The sequence below is a fragment of the Erpetoichthys calabaricus genome, chromosome 8 (genome assembly GCF_900747795.2).
Source record: "Erpetoichthys calabaricus chromosome 8, fErpCal1.3, whole genome shotgun sequence".
Classification (NCBI taxonomy): Eukaryota; Metazoa; Chordata; class Cladistia; order Polypteriformes; family Polypteridae; genus Erpetoichthys; species Erpetoichthys calabaricus.
In genome coordinates this window covers 43,140,605-43,164,542 of record NC_041401.2, presented here as the reverse complement: position 1 = coordinate 43,164,542, position 23,938 = coordinate 43,140,605, and the positions used below count along the sequence as shown (strand labels likewise).

The window sequence follows — 23,938 nt, the reverse complement described above, 5'->3', positions numbered from 1 at the left end:
TCACACAGCAGTCTCTCCATTTCAGTTCCATGTCAGCTTCACAGTGTAAACGGTGTGGAGTGAAAAATGTATAACTTTTTCATATGACATCATGAAGACCCATGAAGAGTTGGTTTAAATAATGTGAAGCATTTCACATGCTGCAGTTTGATCAGAATGGCTAAAGACAGGTAGAAGAATAGCAGGACTTACACGTGACATCATAGCACGTTTTTACTGTTTGTTCTGTACAAAGGTGGCAAAGTGCAGAGCTTCACCAAAATATTGCAGACTAGCAAACTTTGTATCTGTATATGGCGAGTGGGGAACTGCTGAAGTTACACTAGAGCACTGGACAAGACAAGATGAGCCCCATCCTCCCATGTCCTTGCTAGCGGCCCATCATGGTGGTTTTTTTTTATGGCAGCATTTTACAAGTAAGTGGAGTAACTTGAATAGAAACAAATTGTTGTGCCAAGGTGGCTACCTTATAAAAGACATGTCACACAGAGCCCCAAAATCCCCAGTAAGCACACCATCCTGCTTCCACTTATTCAGGCCAGGGGGGTATTTTTTGTACGTGGATTAGTCGTTTAGCTGGATGTAATTGTTGACGATTTGGCCTGATCCTGGATCTGTCAGTTTTTCGAAACTTTTGCTGGAAGTGTTGTCATAGCAACACATCCTAATCTTGTTCTACGTAAATGAGGATTAGTTTACACACGTAATCAGTGACGGTGCGTGGAAGTCATCCAGTCGTTCTTGTTCTTGTCATCTTCGCCGTTCATGAATGAGTGACCAATTGATATTGGTGTGCAAATTATACAAAGAGAATTTCACATAGAGAGGGTTTTGCGCGATCTGCAAGATCCTTTATTGCTAGGAAATTCTTTTCGAAAGATACCGCTTTAGCCGAGGGGGAATATTGTACCTCAAAAGATTTATTAGCACCTTATATTCGAAGTCAAACTCGGCAAAGTCAAGCTCTCACACCCACACAGACCGTATGCATTGCTTTGAGGTTTTTTACAAGCGGCACTTTTTTATATACTGTAGGCGATGCGGAAAATCTAACTAAAAGTGCAGTTTGCCTGGCAATTCGTAAAGTTTGATTGGCTCTGAAATATTTCCTTCAGGTTTTCATAGTGTTTCCTGGACACCTGCGTATGCAGACAATAAAAGAGGCGTTTTATGCCATTGCAGGTAGGTAATACGCAGGCTAAAACACCCACAGTTCCATGAAGAATCTCAATCAGCCTAACATTCTCATTACCAGGATTTCCAAATGTGATTGGGGCACATGGGACTGATCAGAGTGGAGTTTGATCAAACATTATTTGGAAAATGTACCTCTCCTCCTGATGAATAATCAGACACAGTGTCTTCATCAAATATTTGACCTTCGTCAATATCTTGTTGGTCAGACACAGGTTCAAGGGATATGACATTCCCTGCAACTGACCCAACAAAAAAGAGGGCTATATAGAACATACCTATGGCAAACATGGAGGACAAATATATGCAATGACATTCCTTTACCTGAAATGAAGTGTCCACTGCATCCTGCCACTGGTTCTGAGGAGGAGCACCGGAATGCCCTCAGAAACAGGGTAATGGGCATTTTGCTGGAGAGCCAACTCTTCTGCAGGGGTTAGGTCTGGACTGCGTGAACCTCCAGCTGTTTTTTGCTTGTCTGCCTTCTTATTAACTTTAAAACTAACGTTTTTTATATTATATATGATTATGTCAACAATTCTTTAAATAGTTAAGTATATTCTTGTACTTCACTTTAAACTGTTCCCATGTTCTGCTTGTGCTCATGTTTGATCTGGAATTATGACATATTAAATAATAATTAATCTGACACATAGGAAATGAAACACTGCATTCAGTAAGTACAATGCACACTACTTAGCGTTTAATTTGTCGGCCACTTTTTGCCAGCCGTCTTTTCTGGTCTGGGCTGCTTTTGCAGCGTTACCCCTTGTGCATATTAAATCTTGAAATTCTTCATTTGGCACTGAGAATTCTTAAAATTTTTGTAATAAGTCAAGCTCATGCAGTTCTCACACATTTCTTTGCTAAATGTGGTAGATGACACTTCCATTTGTAATATTTGTAAGGTTTTAAATAAGGTGTCTAAAAAAAGGTAGAAACAAACACAGGTTTAATCAAGAAAGATTTTAATTAAAATACATACTTTCTATTTAAAATGTTGCAGTTATACCCATTGAAAAGCAGCACCTGAAATGAAACTAGAGGAATATTGGAAACATATTTTGTTTAATCCTATTTATAAACAACATAGGTAACATAACATAAGCACTGAAGAGCATTACAATGGATGTAAATATTTACATTATACACATTTAGCACTGTCAGTCTGCTCAGAATGATCACAACACATTCCATCTTATGATAACCAGCATAAGGAAATTTAAATGTTCTAAACATAAAGATTTCTGAAGGAAACTGATTAACATTAACTTTAGGGTGTGTTGCACAACAAATTCCTTCATTGATACAAAAAGGGCAAGAACAACTATGCATACTCTATCTGTTAAAACTGTCCAAATCAATCACTGGTCAATAAGACTTGTGGCACATGAAGTGTGGTTTTGTTTAATTTGTTCTCTCATAATATTGAATGTCCCTTTACTTCAGGATACAACATACGACCAATACAGAGAACACAGCAGCTATAATCCTCATTAAATGTATACATTTTACTTATAAAATACAATATTATATATGTAAAAGCTCAAACTACATAAACTCTTTAAGTACACAGGCTAGCACTGGATACTGTAGATGTAGGATTAGATGGAAAACACCTGCATGCCCCTTTGCCCGGATACCTCTAGGTGGTGTGCATTCTGGCAAATTGTCTGTAAAAGGCTGCCCACACATTTGGCTGTCAAACTAGCTGGTGTTCTGTGACTACGCCATTGATCCGCACCCAGGCTGCTCCAGGCATCCCTACTTTGACGCTCCTATTAGCTGAAGGATATTAAGGAAGATATTAACAACGTCCGTGTAAAGCTTCAGAGCCCCATAGACGTACTCTTCAGGGCTGATGCTGTGTTTCCGATTTCCAATGATGAGCTGAGTGTCATAGGCTAGGAACTAGGCAAGAAAAAAAAAATTCTGTAATCATTTCTGAAGCCAACTTAACATTATACTCCAATGTCAAGAGTTATAAACTGAAGAACACTGAACTGGAGTAATTCAATCACATTTGTTTAATGAATGACTCATTTTATCTCCACTTTATAAAGCTTGACTTTTGAGCCTTTAGCCTGAATAACTTTGTGCAAACATCCATCAGATTATTAAACTGAAGATCAGTGGAAAACAATTTAACATTGCAGTAACTTTAAGTGTCTTGCAAAAATATTTATTAACTCTACTTCAGTTACACCAGATCCTTAACTTAAAAAATATGGTGTGATAAACCCATGAGTTGTATTATACAGTATTTATTATTATTGTGGTAATTTCTATTTATCCCACGTGCATATAACTGATTGTTCCTGCAGCTGTACACTTTTAGGATGATTCTTGGGAAGAGGTCACCTGGTCTGGTAGCTTTTTAGTTATTCATACATGTATTATATGTCTTAGTTTGTTAGACTCTCCAAGGGAGCCAATGGTCTGTTAGAGAGAAACTGGCAGATCAGGAAAGTTTGCAGCACCCTCTTTTATTCAAAACTATGATTTTAGGGTGTACTCACACTGGCAATACATTGCGTGCCCGAGCACATTTGTCCACATGTAACCCTGTAAGGTCTAGTTTGACTAGTGTCATTGCTCTGTGCTGGGCCAACTGTATTGTGCCCTAGACCCCTTTGGAAGTGCTGGGCCCGAGCACGGTTCAGTAGCATTCAGGAACAGTGGGATAGCTAAACGTGCCCAACCACGGAAAACAGACATGATGTCAATGATGCGACAAGTCAGATATTGAATGAAATGAGAATTGCAGTATCTTCAGAGTTAAAAACAGGTTTTTATTCTCACCTTACACATGAATGAATTGTCGTTGGTGAGAAAAGCTGCAAATTTCTCCCCTAACATCATTTGTCACCGTAAAGATCTTCTCATATGTGCAGCATGATTAACAGCAAAACCCTGTAAGAGGGTAGAGTGTTATCCTGCCCTACACGACTCCAAAACAACCGCAAAATAAGTAAAATCATCTTGACATGCATGCTGTCACTCCATGTTCAGATCCTGTTTTGGCACGCTGGGGCACGGTACAGAACAAATGTGCCATGTGTGAGTTACACCCTTAACCATTCACCGGTGGAGGCCAACTGAAAGGCAGTTTCTGTTCCTGTTGGGCAATTGTATTTCTACAAGGTAAATGTAGGGCTTCCACAACACAATACCTGTACTTTGACAAACAGAGTATAATGGTTAGGGCCCTCTCACATTACACGACATTTCCAGTGATTTGGAGTCAGAGTTCATTTACATAACCTTAGTGAGTCAGAGGCAGCAACAGTGCACTCCTGTAATTGCCCAACGTTTAGTCTGACATATCCAGAGACTCTCCCTGATAAAATCAAATAGGTTTGCTTTTTGTTTTAAAGGATACTTTGGTGTTTTTGCAAGTGAGTTATTTCTTTACCAACATGGTATTTATGCATTTGCCATACAAAATTGGGTTCCAAAGTCCAGCGATTTCTTGTGATCCCAGCCAGCCAGTCCCCATCTCTGTATAGCTTGGCCTACAGTCACTAACACCTGCCCAGTCAGTACCCAACCTAGGGGTGGTGACTGATGAGCAGCTGTCTTTTTCTGACCACATTTCTACTGTGTCTCGTTCATGCAGGTTCACTTTGTACATCATCCACAAGATCAGACCTTACCTGACAGAGTAGGCAGTGCAACTTCTGGTCCAGGCTCTGGTCTGGTCGTGTCTGGACTACTGCCACTCGCTTCTGGCAGGAGTACCCACATGTGCTATCAAGCTGCTGCAAATGATCCAGAATGCATTGGCCTGTCTTGTATTTAACCAGCCGAGACGGGCACATGTCACTACATTGGCTCCCTGTAGCAGCACACGATTTTCAAATCCCTGATGCTTGTCTACAGAGTAGTCAATGGGTTAAGCACCTGTGCATATGGAGACTCTGGTGTGGTACAATGCTCTTTCTCATCCACTCAGGATGTGCCACAGTGAACAGTGTCTGGTGATGCCACTTCTACATGGTATCAAGTCTCAGTCCAGACTGTCTTCATACTGTATTTAGCTCCTGGTTAGTGGAATGCGTTTCCCACCTCCATCTGTACTGCTGACTTCCTCAATGTGTTTAGGAAGTGTAAAGGACAGCCGGGTCCCATGCCCGGCAGGGACGCCCCTGCTGCATCTGTTCCGGGGGAGCCACCGTGGGCAGCTCAATACCTCCCCCGGGACGCTTGGTGGCAGCCTCCCTGGCAGACGATGATTCCCCAACCTGGCGCATAGCTCCATGGGACATGGAGTCCTCCACAGCCTGGTTGGGGTCTTGGATGGCCGCCAGGGGGAGCTGCATGGACTTTGCAGCCCGGCTGGTCAATTCCTCAGCCCCACCCGGAAATGCAATTAGGCCCAGGTGATTAAGCACCTGGAATACTTCTGGGTGGGGTATAAAAAAGGCCAGCCACCACCACTCGAGAGAGAGCCAGAGTCGGGAGGAGGAGGACTAAGCCTGAAGAGGAGTGGTGGTAAAGCGAAGAAAAGAGTGTTGTGGTAATATTTGTGAGTGTTTTGGGACTGTGTTGGGCCTGTGGGACACGGGGAAGGTGTGCCCCACGGCTGAAGAAAAATAAAAGTGTTCTTTGTTTAAGTACGTGCCTCTGCATTAGTCTGTGCCAGGTCAGGCGCTATATAGCGTCTATATTACAGAAACAATTGAAGACCAAGCTGTTCTGTAATTTTTTCTGTCTAATTGAAGGGAAAAAAAACAAAAAAAAAAACTATGCTCTGATTTTATATTGCTGGTTAATTTGTTAGTTAAGTTCAATTGCTTTATCAATTATAATCTGTGATTGTAAATTACTGTTACTGCTTTTCGCTTTCAACTTGTTATACCTCTCCTGTTACACTTGCTGAACAAACAAGCCTTGGCCTAATGTTACTTGATTATGTTTACCTCTGCTGTAAGTCGCTTTGGGTAAAAAAGTGTCTGTTAAGCAAATAAATGTAAAAAATATATATCTTTCCTGCGCTGGCAGTTAACCAGGCTCAGGTATAGCTAGAAAACAAAAGCCTTAAAAAGTTACCAAACATGTCCATTTGTGAAGCCAGGATAGTCGTCGAGTATCGATCTGCATCTTATATGAGCTATTGTACAATATGTGTGTAGTCACGTGTCATTTTTGAACAAAAAAAAAAAAAAAAGATCAGCCATTTTAAAAGAAAACAACCAGCTGTGAGTGCTACCTGCGCACTTGTAGCCTTTTACTAACCTTTACTGTCCTGAGGAGTCGTATCCTCAAAATTGGACAAAATCACAGTAAACTATTTGTCCCCTGAGGTTGGTTTTGTTTTGATTTACTTCTGTGAGAACTCGTACAAGAATACAGAAAATGTTTCCTTATCTTGAAAAAAACAGCACCAGAAATATGCAATAACAGGATTATTTTCAGACCGCTTTTTTTTGTCACAAACATGCATCGGAGACACAGAAGGCATTTATTTATTTTTTTAATCAAAACTCAAGAGGATGTAATTCAGTAAATTTAGGGCTTTTAATTTTTCGGTGGTTCTTCATGACCTAATGCTACATTTATAAAGCATGAGTGCAGAAAATACTTTTAAAAAGTCACAGAAAACGCCGGACCTTGTAACACAATTTTAAATGACAAATTGATAAATACCATGTTTGTGAAAAAAATAACATTGACTTGAGAAATTTGGAGTTTGTGATAACTTTGAAAATGTGAAAGTCATCTACTTTGTCGTGGTCGGGCATTTCTACTTGTTTAATCTGACATATAGACAATGGAATCTGCAACTTCAGTCATCAAGATTGACATCCTCTCCAAGTAGAAAGTATGTAATGATCCACTGGCTTGAATTTTGATTTCTATTTTTTTTTTTTTTTTTTACACTTAAACGTTTAAAAAAAAAAAAAAAAAAAAAAAAAAGAAAGGACTTCCAGTGCTTTGAAGTAAAAATACCACAGAAAATAAATTTGCCATACCCATTAAAATTACGGAATTGGTCAATAAATACTTTTATACAGTATAAGTTTATTTTAAATTAATGGGTTTTCAAAAAAAAAAAAAAAAAAAATTACTTACCAAAGTAAAGACCACAGCTGCTATTGCTGCATACAGCATGTGAAGCCAAGGGATCTAAGAACATAAAGTTTTAATTTATGATTTTGTCTAAATTTGCCGTGGTAAATAGTCAAACATGCAGTTATTCCATCTCAATTTAAATAAAGCAGTTAAATATGTAGTAACAAAGTTGAAGAGTTGAAAGATGAAGAATCTTACATATTTGAATGACAGTACGACAGCTGTGATGATCCCAGTAATAAAAAGAACAATCCCCAGGACGCAGAAGAGTCCTCCACACGATGTAAAATCCACCTAAGACACGACACACTTTTTTAAATTATTCAAAGTACAGATGTATCAGAATCTTGCAGAAACCCTTACATAAAAATAGCAAAACTTGTTGTACCCAAAGCTGAAAAATAACTGCAATACTGTGATGTGTGAGCATGGCTTAAAGGTACTTACATTTGGCATAAACATAAATCCATACAATTACTAATTAAACAAAACAGAAAATAAAATCTCGGCTGTGACAATATAGGTCTGTAAATGAAGCGGAGTGATCAGAGCAGTTGCACCATTCTAATCGTAAAGGCGCAGGCACAGAAAGGTCTCAGGGGGCCTAATTCGTGTATAGCACCAGAGAGCAGACCCTACAGAGCGCTCACTCCATGTGCTAAACTGGTACGAATACAAACACAGTGCTGGCCACTGGAAAATGCAGACTGAAAACCAAGAAGCTCCTTTGATCCGGTCACAACAGAGATGTCTTCACGCTGTGCCACAATCAGTCATCAAAGAGCCAATCAAGAACGGTAAGACAATTCTACTGTTCCAGCAGCTTTTTTGGTTGTACGTGTGTATAAAATTTATTATATAGCAGTGTTAGATTGGAGACAGACGAGATGTTGGGACGGCTTAGCCATTAGCTAAAAACAAGCGTTTCTCAAAATTTATGTTCTTGTGTAGTTAAAGCAAGTTAAATATTTCCTCCATTCTTCTCTGCCATGTTTCTTTTGTCTTAAAATCTCTGCTAGGATGCGAAAATAAGTAGTCAAAGAAATCAAACAAGTGAGGTATGTGCAAACGCCACTCAGACAGCACTAATTTCTGTTTACTGTATTGTAAAAACACTGTTAAGAACATGGAGTGCAGAAATTTAGTTTCAGCAGTTTACAGTCACTGCTTAATAAACTGTGCTGTCATGTTTCTGAATCAAGATACCGTCATCATGCAGTGTTACCTTAGTCTGGAAACAGAAGACAGTAACTACAATGCAGACCAACGCAGTGATCCCAAGTGCCAGAAAAACAGATTTTGTGTCATAGTAGCTGGTGGGAGAGGAGAAAAAACAAAGTTAAATAAAGTGGTTGACATACTTCATACGCAGAGACTTGACTGAAAGAGCTTAGCAACATTTTTGGTTTGACTTGTTTCAATTTTCATATACTGGACACTGCACTGAAGTAAAAGAAGGATTGGACATACATGTGTTTTAAAATTGTCAAGGAGCAGCCTTCACTTTTGGTTATAAATGCTTTTTAGAAAATTGGGCAACTGCTTCAGAACTGCAAGCAACTTTTCTGACCTTCCTCTAAGCATACATATGATGAAATGTTAAGAGGTGAACAGCTGAAACCTGGAAAAAGGCAACTTCTAATAGGAGAAGCCTGCAGTGGGTCAGGTCAGCGAGTGACTGGTCATCCGTTCTCCTGGGCAGTGACATATGGCTCTCTGCCAAGTGTAGTGTGCCCAAAGGACAAACCATTCAACATGAGATTGCATTTGCCATGACACTTGATAATGTGCCCACACTCGAGTAGCTTCATGAACATTTTGTCCAAGCTCTGACTATACTCCCTCAAGCAGAAGGAGCTTTGTCTTTTCTCTGTCTCAAAATTCAGACTGAAAAACAACATAATAGACTAAATATACCCAAGCTGTGCATCCAGATATTCTATTTCATCTTGTGGCTTCAATCCTTAAACTATATATTTGATATTCCTTAAATCACTACATGTTGCCTACTTGTAAGTGATTAATGAAATACCTTGAGATGGTTCCAGTCATGTAGGACATAGCCAGAGTCTGAAGGAAGAAAAAGGAGTAGGTTGGCATTGTGTCAAAGATAAGAAAATGCAAGCAATAACAACCCAAAAACATTTAATAGATTTAGAAAACCACTAAAAACGCACACAAAACGAACACACAGTAGGATGTCCACATTCACTCCTATTCGTGCCTGCAATGGTCCTTTCTTTCAAGTGCTGATGCAAGTTTATCCTCATAAATTGTAGCAGGAGTTCAAAATTTTCTGTTTAGATTTTTAAATGTTGTATATACAGTTATGCACAATGTGGCTCTGTCACCTGGAAATGACAACCCGTTTAGATTGCACTCTTCTTACAAAAGAGCAGGTCTGCCCAGTCTCTTAGTATTCAGAAGTTTCTAAATGAAATGTTAGTACAAGCATGGACTACATCAGTGATTTTCAGCATAGTTTTAAAATTTTAGGTGAATTGCAAAACAACCACATGTGTAATATAAAGTGTCACTATTCTGCTGTCTGTTGATGTCAAATGTGTTGACATTTTTTTGGGTTAGTAAGCAGTCATACTCTCTAATCCTAGCGCTGGAGAGAGCAGCACGTTTCATGTTTCAGGCCTCCATTACTTGCCGACAGCTGGTGCAAAATGCCGCTGCTCGATTTTTAACTGGCACAAGAAAGCATGAGCATGTTACCCCAATTTTGGCTTGCCTTCATTGGCTTACAGTTAGTTTTCAAATCCATTTTAAGATCCTTGTATTTGTTTTTAAATCCTTTAATGGCTGTGCCCCATTTTATTTGTCGTAACGGCTGCACTCTTATGTACCGTCTCGCTCTCAGGTCAGCAGACCAGATGCTTTTATGTGCTTTTTCAGAGGCAGCCCCAAAACTCGGAATGATTTGCCGTTGCACGTTAGGTAGACTCCTTCACTCGCTGTCTTTAAATCCTATTTAAAAACACACTGACTCCCCGGCCTTTAACCCAGTAGGATATGTTGACTATCTGTGTACTTTTTTATTATGAATCTCTTCAGCTCTTGTGTTTCTGTTTCTTTTACCCTTTGGTTATTGGTGTGTCTGATATGTTGGGTTTTTATCGTACAGCACTTTGCTCAGCCTTGATGTTGTTTTTAAAGTGCTTTATAAATAAATAAATAAATAAATGTTGATCAGCACATACAAGGATTTCAGTGCACGTGCAGATAATGGCCCTACAAAACTAGAACATATTCAGGAGGAAAAAAAACAAAACACATTTTTAGAAAACCCAACAAAGAGCGCACAGTCTTAACAAAAGCCATGGGAATTGATAGGCTGAGGCAATATGATAAAAAATCCAGAATTTGAACTTTTATAATATTTGACCCAACAATGACAGAAATTGCAAAATATAATTTTAAAATGAAACTTCAAAAACAGTGCACAGTTTAAGCCTGCTAAAGTTGTATATGTTAACAGATGCAATTGCTGAATTTTAAAAGGTTTTTTCAGCAGGCACTGCAAAATAAAATTCTACGATGCTGAAAAGTGTCTAATGTAAATAATAATATTTTAAAAACTGAATGTTTTACACTCCTTCTTCCCTTTTAGGATGCTCCAGGCCAACACCACATGACAAGTTGTTCAGCCGTAGTCATAAAAGTGAAGTTGGGCCTGATGGATCGGTTGTTACTGCCCTAAAATATTCAAGTTGACTTTCCAAAGATGTTGGGGATAGGACTGTAACAAACTAGAATATTAGAAAAATACTTAATGTCTTCAATAATGGAGGAAAAAAAGTAAATTTTTAAAATTGTTTCTCTTTCTGTTGAACTGTTACTTCTAAGATTTCAGTTCTCCTCTTCAGATATGCGTATGGCTACTGGCTGGCTTAATTCAGACAGCTGAAGTATCAGCTATACTACACTTGTTTCTATTCCATATTTGACATGTCTTAGTAATTCTGCACACTGAAAATCCCATTTTTACATTTCAGGGTTCACCTGGCACTATCACAGTCTAAACACATGTACTAAATTATCTGATCCAAAAATGTTCCAAAGCACGATGTGACCATCATCTGAACAGGGTGTGAATGTTGCAGTTTAACAGCTAGCTGTATTCGATGCTGGGATTTGTTCCAGTTCCTCACAACCCTCTGATGGAACTGGTGAATAACAAAAAGGATGGATAGATGTTGACTACAAGCAGGTATCTCCAAATTCAAATACTGTAATAAACTTTAATGTAAATGAAACAAATGGCATAAATTGTTTTAGACCTGGGGTTGCAGAGTCGTTTCTGGAATTGCTGTAGTGGCTGCAGATTTTTCCTTAATTAGAAACCAATTCCTGCCAATAACAGATCCCATTTAAATTTAATGGCTTGTTAATGTTTTAAGTCGGCCATATCAGCTCATCTAATATCATACACCATTTTTACATTTCATTTCCAAGGATCACGCCCAAATGATTTGTGGCCTGAAGCAGATGAGCAGTTCCCAGTCCTTCACTTTTTTTCTTCAGGTTCCTTTCTAATATTTTATTAAACCAAATAGATCACAACAAATACACACAGGTATAAATGGAAATAAATAAAATGGAGACCTGGTGGTTTCTCTTGTCATCTACAGTACATTCCTTGCTAATAAATAGCAATTAAAAAACGGGGAATGCAGCTGTCTAAAACTAAAATGAAGCCTAAAAAATGTTGCTTGAGTAACAAGTGCTTCAGTCAGAATAGCTGATTTCTTATTCAGAATCTCTGCTGGAACAAAATCTGCTGCCACTGCAGCCCCCCAGGCCCGACTCTGCAGATCCCTGGTTTAGACATTGGGCGACGTCTGATCTGAAACCCTGTGTGCTTTACACATTTAGATGAGATGTGCTTTCTGAAGTTGGAATTTCTCGGTCACAAACTATTTCCACAAGATACCAGATTCACTGAAAAACACTTTCTGGAAAAAAAAAAAAGTGTTCATTTGTTTTTTAATTTAAAGTAAGAAGGCACAAGTATTTTTCAAGCTCAGAATATTATTTTAAGAATGTTTTCAACTGAAAAATGGCAGTCTCTCTCTTTTGTAATGTTAGCCGAGGTGGAATCAACGAGAAATCAAGTCTTTCCAACACATTTTTGCTCTCAATCAGTATTTCTTTTTCCTCTCTTCTTATTCCTTCATAGCCAGGAGTGTAGATTTAGAACATTAGATAGATGCCCTTCTTTTGTCCAGAAGAGACAAAGTTGTTTAAAATGTTTTTTATAGATACATGCAAGTGTTGTCTTGATCAGGTAACAAGTAAGCAAGTTTAAGAAAAAGCTTGGGAGGTATTTGAAAAGGTTTGCTACAATTTTCTTGAGAATACAAAGGCGGAACACTATCCGTATCTAGCCGAGGAGTTTCTCTGTTCCTCCTAGCAATTAGCAATTTAAAAATCCTTTGTCTACCGAGAACAAGGGCACCGTTTTTGATGAACATGGTGAGAGGTTCCACCAGGACATCGCGTAAAAATGGAGAGATGGCGTAATAGAAAGTGAAGCCGAAGTACGTTTGGGTTGGCAGATATCAGATTGTCATTCCACATTGAAACACTGTCAGAGAATTAGAAGGAAAAAAAAAAAATAACGAAGCAACTGCACTTTGTAAGTAATCATTATAAATAAAACAGTTGAGTAGTTTGTTTTTTAAAGTGGAAATTATTTTTTTGTCAAAAATCATGTTTAAAACTCCATCTTTTAAAAACTGATGTGATAGAGCAATTTTGTTGCCAGATTTGGATTCAGCACCCTAACGTCTTTAAAGAACACCGGAAATGTTTTGACAGGAGCAATTTATTTTTATTTTTGTTTTTTTGCAGATCAGTGTAATTTTAAAAGTCAAGAATGCATTTCTGTTTTGGGAGGCATCTGGTAACCTGCTAAAATGGAATGTAAAATTTCCAGTTAGGCATAGCAAGTTGTTTTTCCTCCATGCTAGGATTCAGTGCCATATTTTATTTGTGTGCAAACAGACCGGCTTCCTTCAAATACAGAAAAAAAAAAAAAAAAAAAAAAAATACAAAAAAGTGTCTCCTAAGTGCAAGGACCGAGATCTAAAACCAAATGATTCAAGTTTTAAAAAAAAAAAAAATTGAGCAAAAGAAAACCACAACATAAAATGTTTATATCAAAGATGAAAATTTAAAACTGACTGGCAAATGAAATACAATAACAGTAACTTAGAAACAAGTTTGCAATTTTAGAACCCTTTCAAATTAAATTTCAATTTCCCTTTAACATGTCCCAAAAGATAACTTTTAATAAATAATATCTACAAGGTGTGACGGAGCAAGATGTAGAGGGCAGGAAGATATGGAACAAGATGATCTGCTGTGGCAACCCCTAACAGGAGCAGCCGAAAGGAGAAGACAGCAAAGCAAGTCTTCTTCACAATTATTGGCACCCTGACAAAGATGAAATTTAAAAAAAAAAAAAAAAAAAAAAATTACCTTAATCAGTGCACTGAAAAAAATGAGTAAGCCAACCTTTAACTAAAGTATATTTATTATGAGAAAAGAATCATTTCTTGATGAGAAATTAAAAAAAAACGAAAAAAAAAAACACACAATGTGCCACAATTATTGGTTCCCCTTCATTTGATACTTTGTTCAACCTCCATATGTCAGTAAAACAGCCTGGCGTCTTCTCCTGTAACATCTTAAAATGTTGGTTGAGCAGAGAACCAGAGACCATTCCTTGTTCCAGAATCTCTCCAGATCATCCTGGGTCCTTTCTTGTTCACTCTTCTCTTCTCTCATCACACACTGATTTCAATGGGCCATGAGAGGATGATGGCAGACGTTTGATTTTGTGTTCCTTTATAACCATTTTTGTGTTGATTTAGATATGTTGTAGATCACTGTCCTGCTGGAAAATCCAGCGAGGACTCATTTTTAGTTTCTTGACAGAAACTGCCAGATTTGAAATTAAAATCACTGGGTATTTCATATAGTCCATGATGCCAAGTACCCTAACAAGGTTCCCAGGGCTTTTGAAAGAAAAACAGCCCCACCACATCACAAAACGTCCACCATACTTGACAGTGGGTATCGGGCTCTTTTTGGTACAGCCATCCTTTTTACACCAAATACAACTTTGGTGTTTGCTGCCAAAACATCCAATTTTTGTTTCGTCCAGCTAAGAACAAGGTTCCAATCAGAGATCCAGTAGTGTTTAGAAAACTCCAGGCACTTACATTTGCAGTTGAATGAATTTAAAAGGCTCTTCTCTGGCGTGCCTTCCAAATATTTTGTTGACATGGATGTGACATCTAATGGCAGTTTGAGACTTAGTGGCCCCATGGTGCGAATTTCTGTATTTCTCAAAACAGGATTAAAAAAAACACACCTCTTACCTTCCTGCTCACTGTGTGCAATTTTTTTTTTTTTTTTTAAAGCCATTGCCTGCCTTATGAAAGTCAACACACTTTTGTCTCATTTGAATTGTGTGTTCTCTTGTGTTTCTTGAAATTAATTAAATTGATAGAAATAGAAAAAATGCTTCAGTTATACTTTGTTTATAAGAATTTCTATGGGTGATATTAATTGTGGCACGTTTTCTTAAAATAATTACTTCTTGAGGAGGGATTTTTTTTTTTTTTTTAATTAAAACAAATACTTAAGATAAATGGTTTGATTTCTCTCATTTTTAGTGTGAGATTCAGGTAATACTGCCAAAGGGTTTTTTGTTTTTTAATGATAACCAACTTTTTTACCAGGGGTGCCAGTAATAATTGTGGAGGACTGTATTTATATTGTATATAAAATTAAAATACATGCTTCATCATACTAAAAAATTCTTGCATCGTCTTACAATATTTAGGAACAGCAGTAGTACTAAAACACATTACGCAGTACATCATAAGTAATGTATCATTTATTCTGTACATTTTATATTTTCCCCAATATAGTTAACGCCAAAACAAAATTAATATGCAAATATTTTATACAATTTTACTTACAAATACAGCAAGCAATATGATATTCCAGGGGTAGCGTCTCCTAAAAAAAGAAATTGTACATATCATTAATTTGATAAAGAAGGCGAACAATTAGTTTTAAAATGGTGAAACATACAGGGGCTGTTTAAGACAACACAAGATGCGGTCATTGTGCACTGACCAGTCGGAGACCCTCTTCTGGGCGTAGTGTGAATGCCCTGCCTTGGGTAGGGGGACCATCAGAGTGGCATTTTCAGAGGACCAGTTTCTGTGAGTCATTTGCTTTCCCCCCCTTTCATGTCCTCTAATTTTTTTTTCTATTATTATTGAAATTAACATAACAATTACATTGTACTGCATACTTGATATTCCTTTACTTATATAATGTAAAACATGCTGTCATTTATAATCTGTGCTGAAGTAACTATGGGGCAAATAATTCAAAATCTAGTAAGTATTAAAAGGTTTATAGCTCACCTTGGGCCTTCACAGCATACCAACACAAAGTATGTGACAAAGAAAACTCCACTGTTGAGATAAAAAAATAAACCATAATTAAAACATTTTGAAATAAATTAATTTACATTTAATCAGGGTTCCCACAGTCATGAAAATCCTGTAAAAGTTTTGAAAAGTTATCAAATGAGCATTAAGTTTTGGAAAAATCATGGATTTTTTTAATATACATAAAATAAGATCTATGTTATGTAATTTTGTAAATTACAAAAATCTTGTAAAGAGGATCACATTCATTAATACGAGATCTCACGACGGGTATGTAGTGATCTGTAACGCATATGGCAAAATGTTAGGTAAATGTGTGTTCGATAATCTCTGCTAAACAAATGAAAAGACATGGCTCCATAAAGATGAAGGCACAGGATGTGCAAAATGTAAATTATGCGGGGAAAATGTTTGATGTAAAGAATATGGGTGAAGCTGCACTACAAAGTCACTGGAAAGGTAAAGACATATTGACAATGAGAAGGCAGCAAGAAAAATGATTGGTATTGACACCTGATCAGCTCCTCTTCAGCTCGCACAGCAAAGATTAGTACCAATGAAGTAGCCAGGAAAGCAAAGATATCCAATGTCTAACACTCCTTAAGATTTGTAAGCGCTCAAAGGAATTGATTTGCACTCTTCTTACAAATTGTGCACCAGTCTCGGACAGCTACTGAAAACCAATGTTCACAGACAGCGAAATCCCAGCTAATTTTTCACGTAGTGAAACAAAATGTGCATATTGTACTACATTTGGTATTGTTCCTTACTGTAAATCATCGCTCTCAGAGAATTGTCTCAACAAGCTGGGAATTCCCTTAATTTTGATGAGACTCTTAATCACTCAGCTCAAACTAATAGATATACACGTGAAGATTTGTCACGGCAGAGAAGTGAACGTAGGCGCACAGTTTATGAACTGGAAAGTGTTTGACTTGTTACAGTCGGAGCTTTTGCGTGAAATGAACAAGACATTGATCAATATAGGATCACGTGGACTTTGTGTTCTCCACAAAGCATTTAATGATAAGTGTGGATCACACCTATTCGTCCTGAGCAGGGTTGTGCAAAAGCTGGAACCTATCCCAGAAAGCACCAGTGCAAGACAGGAACAGTCAACCGCTGGGTAGAAATTGTGGCTTTATGTGAAATAGCACTAATACTTTGGCCTCCTATATCCTGAATACTGCTATTCACTAAGCACCATAATATTTGAATTTTAATTGTAAAATTGATTTTAAGCATTTTTTTAGTTGAACAGAACAGAAAAGAAAATGTCAGTGAATATATTTATTATATGTGCACATGGCAACATAACTCATGTAAGTCATATCATTCTTTATATAGCCCATCACACTGCAAAAGAAAAATGGGCATATTTGATGGACATCAACAAGAAACTTGTAGAGAAACTGAATGAAATAAACCAGCAATCACTGAGGCTGATCTGATGCACAAATAACAGTATTAAAATATTCTACTTACCACATTCAGTTTTTTAGAATGTTATTCATATAGAAAATTTGTTTATGAAGCATTTCATGAATGAGAAAAATTACATAACAGTCGACCTCTGCCTGTTTTGGTGAACCGTTAAATGTTATGAATTTTTACACCTATTGTTGAGATTAAAGAGTAATGTTATGCAAAAGTGTATTTCTATTTCTAATAAAAGTTCTAACTCTGCAAAATCTTTGGGAACTATATAACATTTTAGTTATTGTTTTTTAACCCCAAAGTTTAATAAATTGAACTAACACTGTTCAAATATTTCTACAAGTTGCCCACCTGAAAGAACTAATAATCAAATCATGAATCCCTTAGTGGAATCAGGACAGGTTTAGGGTAGGGGATATTGGACTGAAGTCCAGAGGCCTAAAGATAATATTAAATTAACTAGTTATATATCCCGCCAACCTGTCATATCGGTATTATTACTATAGTTGCTGTAAGAGCAAATGCATTCACAAAAGTGCCAAAATTAATAGAAATTTTGTTAGAAGCTATGGAAAAGATTTGGAACTTTGCTGGTAAAAATGGTGGAAACCCTGTTTAATGTAAACATTAAAAAAACTTGTATTTATGGAAAGATTTTATCATTTTAATTATTGTTCAAATGGAATGAAATGGAGGCAGTTAAATAATTTGTGGTTTTAATAGGCCATCTATAATTAACTCCACAAAAGGAAAGAAAATCCAAAAAAAAAAAAATTGTGTAAAGTGTTATATAATAAATATACTTTATTTTTGTACCTCCAAACAAATAAATCAACATATTATCATTTTGATATCATTGGAATCTTTCCTGCTTTTATAGACCTAAACTGAAACAGTTCTAAAACTTGAAGCCTACTTCCAAAAGTAACACTATTACTCAAGAAAAAGTTTACCATTTCACTTTATTCATCCTCCCACTCTTGTGCTCCACGTAAGTTCACACACCATCTGTCACAGCTTTTCATATTTCAGGGCTGTGGCAAGTAGGTGATCAGACACACCCTTCCAATAAATTAGTTTAATTCTACATAGAGGGGAAAAAAAAAAACCAAGAAGAAGACGGTACCCTCTGGAATATTTAACTTTACAGGACTATCCTCGGACTCTCGATTTCCACACCATAGAGGCGACCTTAAATATGAAGTATTAAAAGCTGACATGCAAGCTTAAAAGAATTTAGGCTTTCATGCACTGAGTCACATACTTGACAACACTCCAGTAAATTAAGTGGAAATACATTTATGACGGAAATACAGGAAATTTGTGTGGGGGCGGCCGTGGGGTTTGGAAGCATTATATGAACCTGGAACAGGATACCAAGTTATGTAACTGAAGAAGAAAGTTTGTAAACCTTGAAAAATGACTATCTGGATGAGATACTGGGACTACTTAGCCAGTAACTAACCAAACAAGTTTGATGGACTGAATGGTCTCCTTGTTTGTCAAACTTCTTATGTTACTTTGCAATATGGAGAAAAGAGCCCGCTTTACTCAATACATGAGCTTGACCAGTCATCCCACCTTCACTTTTGGCAGAAACACATCATACTTAGCTGAGGGTTTACTTTGCAGTTAAGGAGTTTGTTTTTATTCCTATTTTTTAATCCTCAAATGGTCTGTCACCAACTTACCCTACTGAAATTAAAGTAACAAATAATTTACATACTGTGTAATAAATAGGACTGCATGGAGTGCACTCTGTAAATTGTTTAAGGGGTGCTACTCAGAAATCCTATCAATGAGTAAAGGCTTAAAGATATTGAATATACTTACTAAGACACCCAGTACACGGCAGAGTTCTTGATAACAAAAGCTTTTACAGGCATGCTGAAACAGAAAGAAATTATTACAATAAGGCTTTACTTTTATACACAATTTAAATTTTTGGTAATTCTTCACACTATACAGTACATTTCTTATAAAGCACATTTATTTACTCAATAGATGTAAAGCAAGCTTTAAAAAAAATTAAAAACTAGATAACAGATTATTACAGACACTTAAAACTAAAAATATTTTAGTCTTATCATATAGTACAGATAGCAAACCTTTATTGCCGTTTGTCATTTAGTGCATATTTCAGGGCACAAATTAACTGTACCAACACAGAACAGAATTTTAACTCAAACAGTTAAAAGGCTGTTGGACAAGCACCAATAAGTAATAAACATCATAAAAAGTTGTATAAAGGATATAAAAACTTTCAGTGTAACTACTAATCATGTTTTATTAGGCGGTGTGCCAACAAGATCACCCACACTCATTGTGTCACCAAACAGTAAAACACGATTGACGTTCTATAGGTGACACTAATTCAAGTGTTTCACAGCCAGTAAAACACATTATAAAGATACAAGCATTGCCAAAGGAAAAAGGAGTGTTACATTAGCTTGCATCTTAGACAATCAAAAAGGCACATCAACAGCAAAACTGAATTTATTATTATTTCAATTGGGCAAGAGCTACTATGTCATTGCTAACATGAGAGTCATAATTTTAGAAAACTAACAGTACATTCTACTTAGGCAAATAAACATAGGCTTTCCATAATGTAACAATACAACAGTGTGAGCAGATTACAATGCAGTGAGCATCAACACCACCGATGGGCTTCCAGACCCCCAGGTGAGGCTAGTTACTACTCAGGCAAGAACAGTGGGAAAGCTGAGCTGGTTTAGTCATATTGTGTTTCTGCTCTGTGCCGTGCTGTGCTATGAGGGGGGGGGCCGGGATTCAGACCCAGGTAGTAGATAAATGGACTGCATTTATTGAATGGATTATATCTTATTCCTATTGGCACAATTGTAAAAAAGTGTTGTGGATTCATGTAATTGTTCATTATTCGCTTGACCCATGACAAGTTTATCAAAAACAAAGTAAATTTTATAAGAAAATTGTGACTTTTGAACCACAGTTTTGTGTTATTTTAAAACTGCAGAAATCTGCATAACGCCAATGGAATGTATTCTGTATAATGAAATTAGTTTTTAATCAATGCCTTTTCTTACCAGAATGTGAAAACAGCCACAAAAGCAACAGTAACAAGAAGCTGAGCAGACATAATAAGGTAAACCTTTAAAAGAAAAATAAAATCCATTAGAAATCTTAAAGGCAGCATAAAACGAAAGTTAAACATGCTTACAATTTAATACTGAGAAACCTATAGTTGTATATAAAATTGTTGAAGCTTATAAACAAAGAATACATCAACTATTTTTTTTTTTTTTTTTTAAAAAAAACAAACCAAAAAGATAATACTGAACTGTTAAATATTCAGTTTCAGGTTAATAAGTCAGTTCTTTGTTTCAGCAACTGTAAACAAGAAAATATTTTATATGTATACTCACATTTATCGGCAAAAAAACAAAACAAACTGTAAAGCAGATATTAATTACACCTTACTTTACGGATGAAAGCATGTCTGACACTTTTGTCGTTCCAGGAACTATCTGCAAAACCTTCTGTGTCTTCATTTTTGCCATCTCCATATGAATTATGACCATCTGTAAAACATTTTATGCAACCATCAGACAAATAGAAAATACTGGAATATGACTCTTCCAGATACTTATGCAGCACAGAATCACTATATATGGAGTGAACATCAAATGCCTTTATGGATCTGTAGTTTTGTCAAACTAATTGGGTCATGTTTAGTGTCCTCAGTTCTGTAATTCTGCAATAACCAAGGGTGCAGTATCTCACCACAGGACCAATGCAGTGGTACAACATAACATTTTAAAGTTTGTAAAGTTTGTATTATGGATGAGAGCTTTGAAACTGGTTTCAAGAAATGGAACATTAAAATGTTAATCAAGAATTACTCTAGTATATTCTGCAAGTCAAGGAAGATTTTTAAACCAAAGAGTTAACCAAAAACTTAAAAATAAATAAAAAAAAAAAAAAAATTAAAATCACCACCTGGAGTGAAATGCCCCAATATAATGGATGGTGTCCAGGAGTGGACCAGTCCTGGTATTTAGACTGACACTCAGTGGAGGACCACACAGTGCGGGCTAGGAGGCCCCCAAGCTAATGGGTGGCTCCCTGATCCCCACTGTGGACATGCTTCCTGGGGATGGCCTGGCCTTTCAAGGCAGACGTGTGGTTCAGGATTGAATGGACCTCATGAGCCACTATAAGGATTAACAGAAGGACAGACCCAAGAGTTCCCAATTCCAAGTCTCTTCAGGCCATAAGGCAAATGAGTTTAGAGTCAGATGATCGAGTGCACGCAAGAAATGAAGACAGACCACGGGAAGGAGGAAAAGTCAGTAGGAGCAAGCAAAAGAAAAAAAATACACTAAAAGGTATCAACTTGTGGGAAAGTGCTTTGGGAACACCACACTCTGAACAGGGTCAGAGCCTTTGTATAGGTAGTAAGCCCGGACAGGCAGTAAGTTGACAACTACTTCTGTTCTTCATCCCCAGTACCCTATACCCCTTTGCTATTCATTTTTATAATACTTTTCTCACATATCTACCAATGTTAGAAAAGCCCCTAAATTTATAGCATTTAAACCAATGCTGAAAACTTATTATTTACAAGAGCATATTCTGGCTAGACCAGCTAGTCATGTTGTTTCATATTGTTCTCTTATCATTTTTCAAATTGGCTGTAGTAGTTGCTCCTTTCCATTTTTTTTTTTTTTTTTTTTACTATTTTGAGTATTTTGGTGGCACATGCTTTGCCTTGGAGTAGGTACATCATTATGTATAATGAAGTGGTTTCCATACATCTTCTATGCAAATTAAATTACTGATAATTGTCTACAGAAGGATTTTTTGCAGAATGTGGCTGGCATTGGACAGTTAGGATCTGGACTTCTAATATACTATTTCTACACACAGGATTGTTTTTACTTTTTTGATAATCACTGCATGATATTTCACAGTCTTGAATCAACATTATCCTGTGTGTGTTTATTGCATTTCTTTTGTTAATATTATATTTACAATTATTTTACAGTGCACTGGTCTCACATTGTAAGTGGTAGTGTACTAAACAACAATTGAGCTAAACTAAACATTGAGTCCCCATACTCACTTGTAGCATGCCAACACAGCAAAAAAGCAGCAGTCTCACGCCGAGTACATACAGTAGAATGAAAATGTGACACAGGGTAAAACAATCGGATGCAGTAGATAAGGGAGTCCATTTTTCACACTCATTAGCCTTTGCTTACTTACAATGTTGAAATTTATGAGAAACACCCTTGCCTTGTGAATATTGAAACAAGAGGAGAATCACAGAAATGCTGGGGGTTTGTAGAGCATACTGTAGTGTAATGAAGTAAGGAATTATACCGATATCTGAGACTGATCAAATACAAATCACGTCTACCTGTTTGGAATCCTCAGTGCTTCACCGGAACAAAACATTCGGATCCTGATCCAGAGGGTTTGTTGTAAGATTCTATCCAGACCAAATGCGACTGACAGCCAATTTTATTTTAGTTATTCATCTTGGTTCACCAGCCAAAATACACCCCTACCTTTGTTTCCTCTCCCTTTAGGAAACAAGATAGCAATAAAAAAAATACCATTACACGGCTAACTAAAAGGGAAGACTTTTATCCATTAAAAATTAAAAACACCACTGCCATATTTTATAAGCTGGCTTGGTTGATTGCTGTTCAGTAATCCACTTTAATAAAAGGACAGTGGTCTGTTTATGTGTCCAGTTGTTAGGTCTCAGTTATATGCCATTTGATATGGGATTCGTAAAAGCAGTGCTAACATTTATGATGCACCACCTGTTGAAATGAAAAATGCTATTCATTACAAAATACATTCTAACAGATGTTGAAATACGGTAACACTGAATACGTCCAACAGGGAATAACTGCCAAACAGACAGAAATCAGCTTATCTTCCTTAATAAATTTTAAAACATGTCTGTGTGTAAGTGTATCAGTTCAGAAAAGTTAAAAATGAGAATAATGCCAAATAAAAAAAATAAGAAAATTGGTCTTATCAGCCTATTTGTCCAGCATTATGTGTCAGTAACAGCAGCATGGTAGCGACCACATGAGCAAGGATATAGCTTGAATATGAAGGGCTGATAACTTCACCTGGTGGGCAATGGCTGAGTGAAAATAATGATAAAATCGACATGTATGTCGAGAAATCAAAGGTCCAACATGACTAGACTACAGTCGCTAGACTAGACCAATGTGGTAGTGACCACTGCCTCATTTTCCAACCAGAACACTCAGACTAGAAGAATGATCAGTTTGATAAGTAACGGCAAGAGGCAGAGGTGAAAACATGTGGCTCTATCTGAAGTGGAAAAAAACTGCCGCAAGGACAAGGGATCAAGTGTGTATAAATTATACTGGAGCAAATGGACAACCCCTGTATCCAATAAAAAACCATGAGATCTGCATTGATTGCTTAGAGTTCAACCTCTCTTATATGGGTAGCACTGATAGTTGAACAGTACTTCAATAACAGAGTACACCTTTAAAGACAGATGAAGGCAACAGACGTATCAGATTCTTCTAAGCAGATCTTAAGCTACAAAAAGCAACCACTGCTAGAAAATAAGACAGAGCATTAAGCACATCCATGCCATATATATATATATATATATATATATATTATATATATATATATATATATATATATATAAAATTCATTAAGCTGCCGACAAGTAGCCACCCATGGAAAGCACGCCGGAAGGG

At 36.9% G+C, this 23,938-nt stretch overlaps 1 protein-coding gene across 2 annotated transcripts in view; it reads right to left on the bottom strand.

Moving 5' to 3' along the window:
* Positions 1-2,145: 2,145 nt before the first annotated feature.
* LOC114655472 (protein lifeguard 3-like) overlaps positions 2,146-23,938 on the bottom strand; it is a 64,619-nt gene continuing 42,826 nt past the window's right edge. For both annotated transcript variants that reach the window (XM_028806498.2, XM_028806497.2), the window contains exons 3-12: positions 20,655-20,755; positions 20,261-20,325; positions 19,026-19,079; positions 15,729-15,779; positions 15,273-15,312; positions 9,302-9,339; positions 8,495-8,582; positions 7,468-7,563; positions 7,270-7,323; positions 2,146-3,105 (exon numbers count right to left, since the gene is read on the bottom strand). In XM_028806498.2, the coding sequence (XP_028662331.1) occupies positions 2,959-3,105; positions 7,270-7,323; positions 7,468-7,563; positions 8,495-8,582; positions 9,302-9,339; positions 15,273-15,312; positions 15,729-15,779; positions 19,026-19,079; positions 20,261-20,325; positions 20,655-20,755 (734 nt within the window). In that variant the 3' untranslated portion in view covers positions 2,146-2,958. The remainder of the gene's footprint in view (positions 3,106-7,269; positions 7,324-7,467; positions 7,564-8,494; positions 8,583-9,301; positions 9,340-15,272; positions 15,313-15,728; positions 15,780-19,025; positions 19,080-20,260; positions 20,326-20,654; positions 20,756-23,938) is intronic.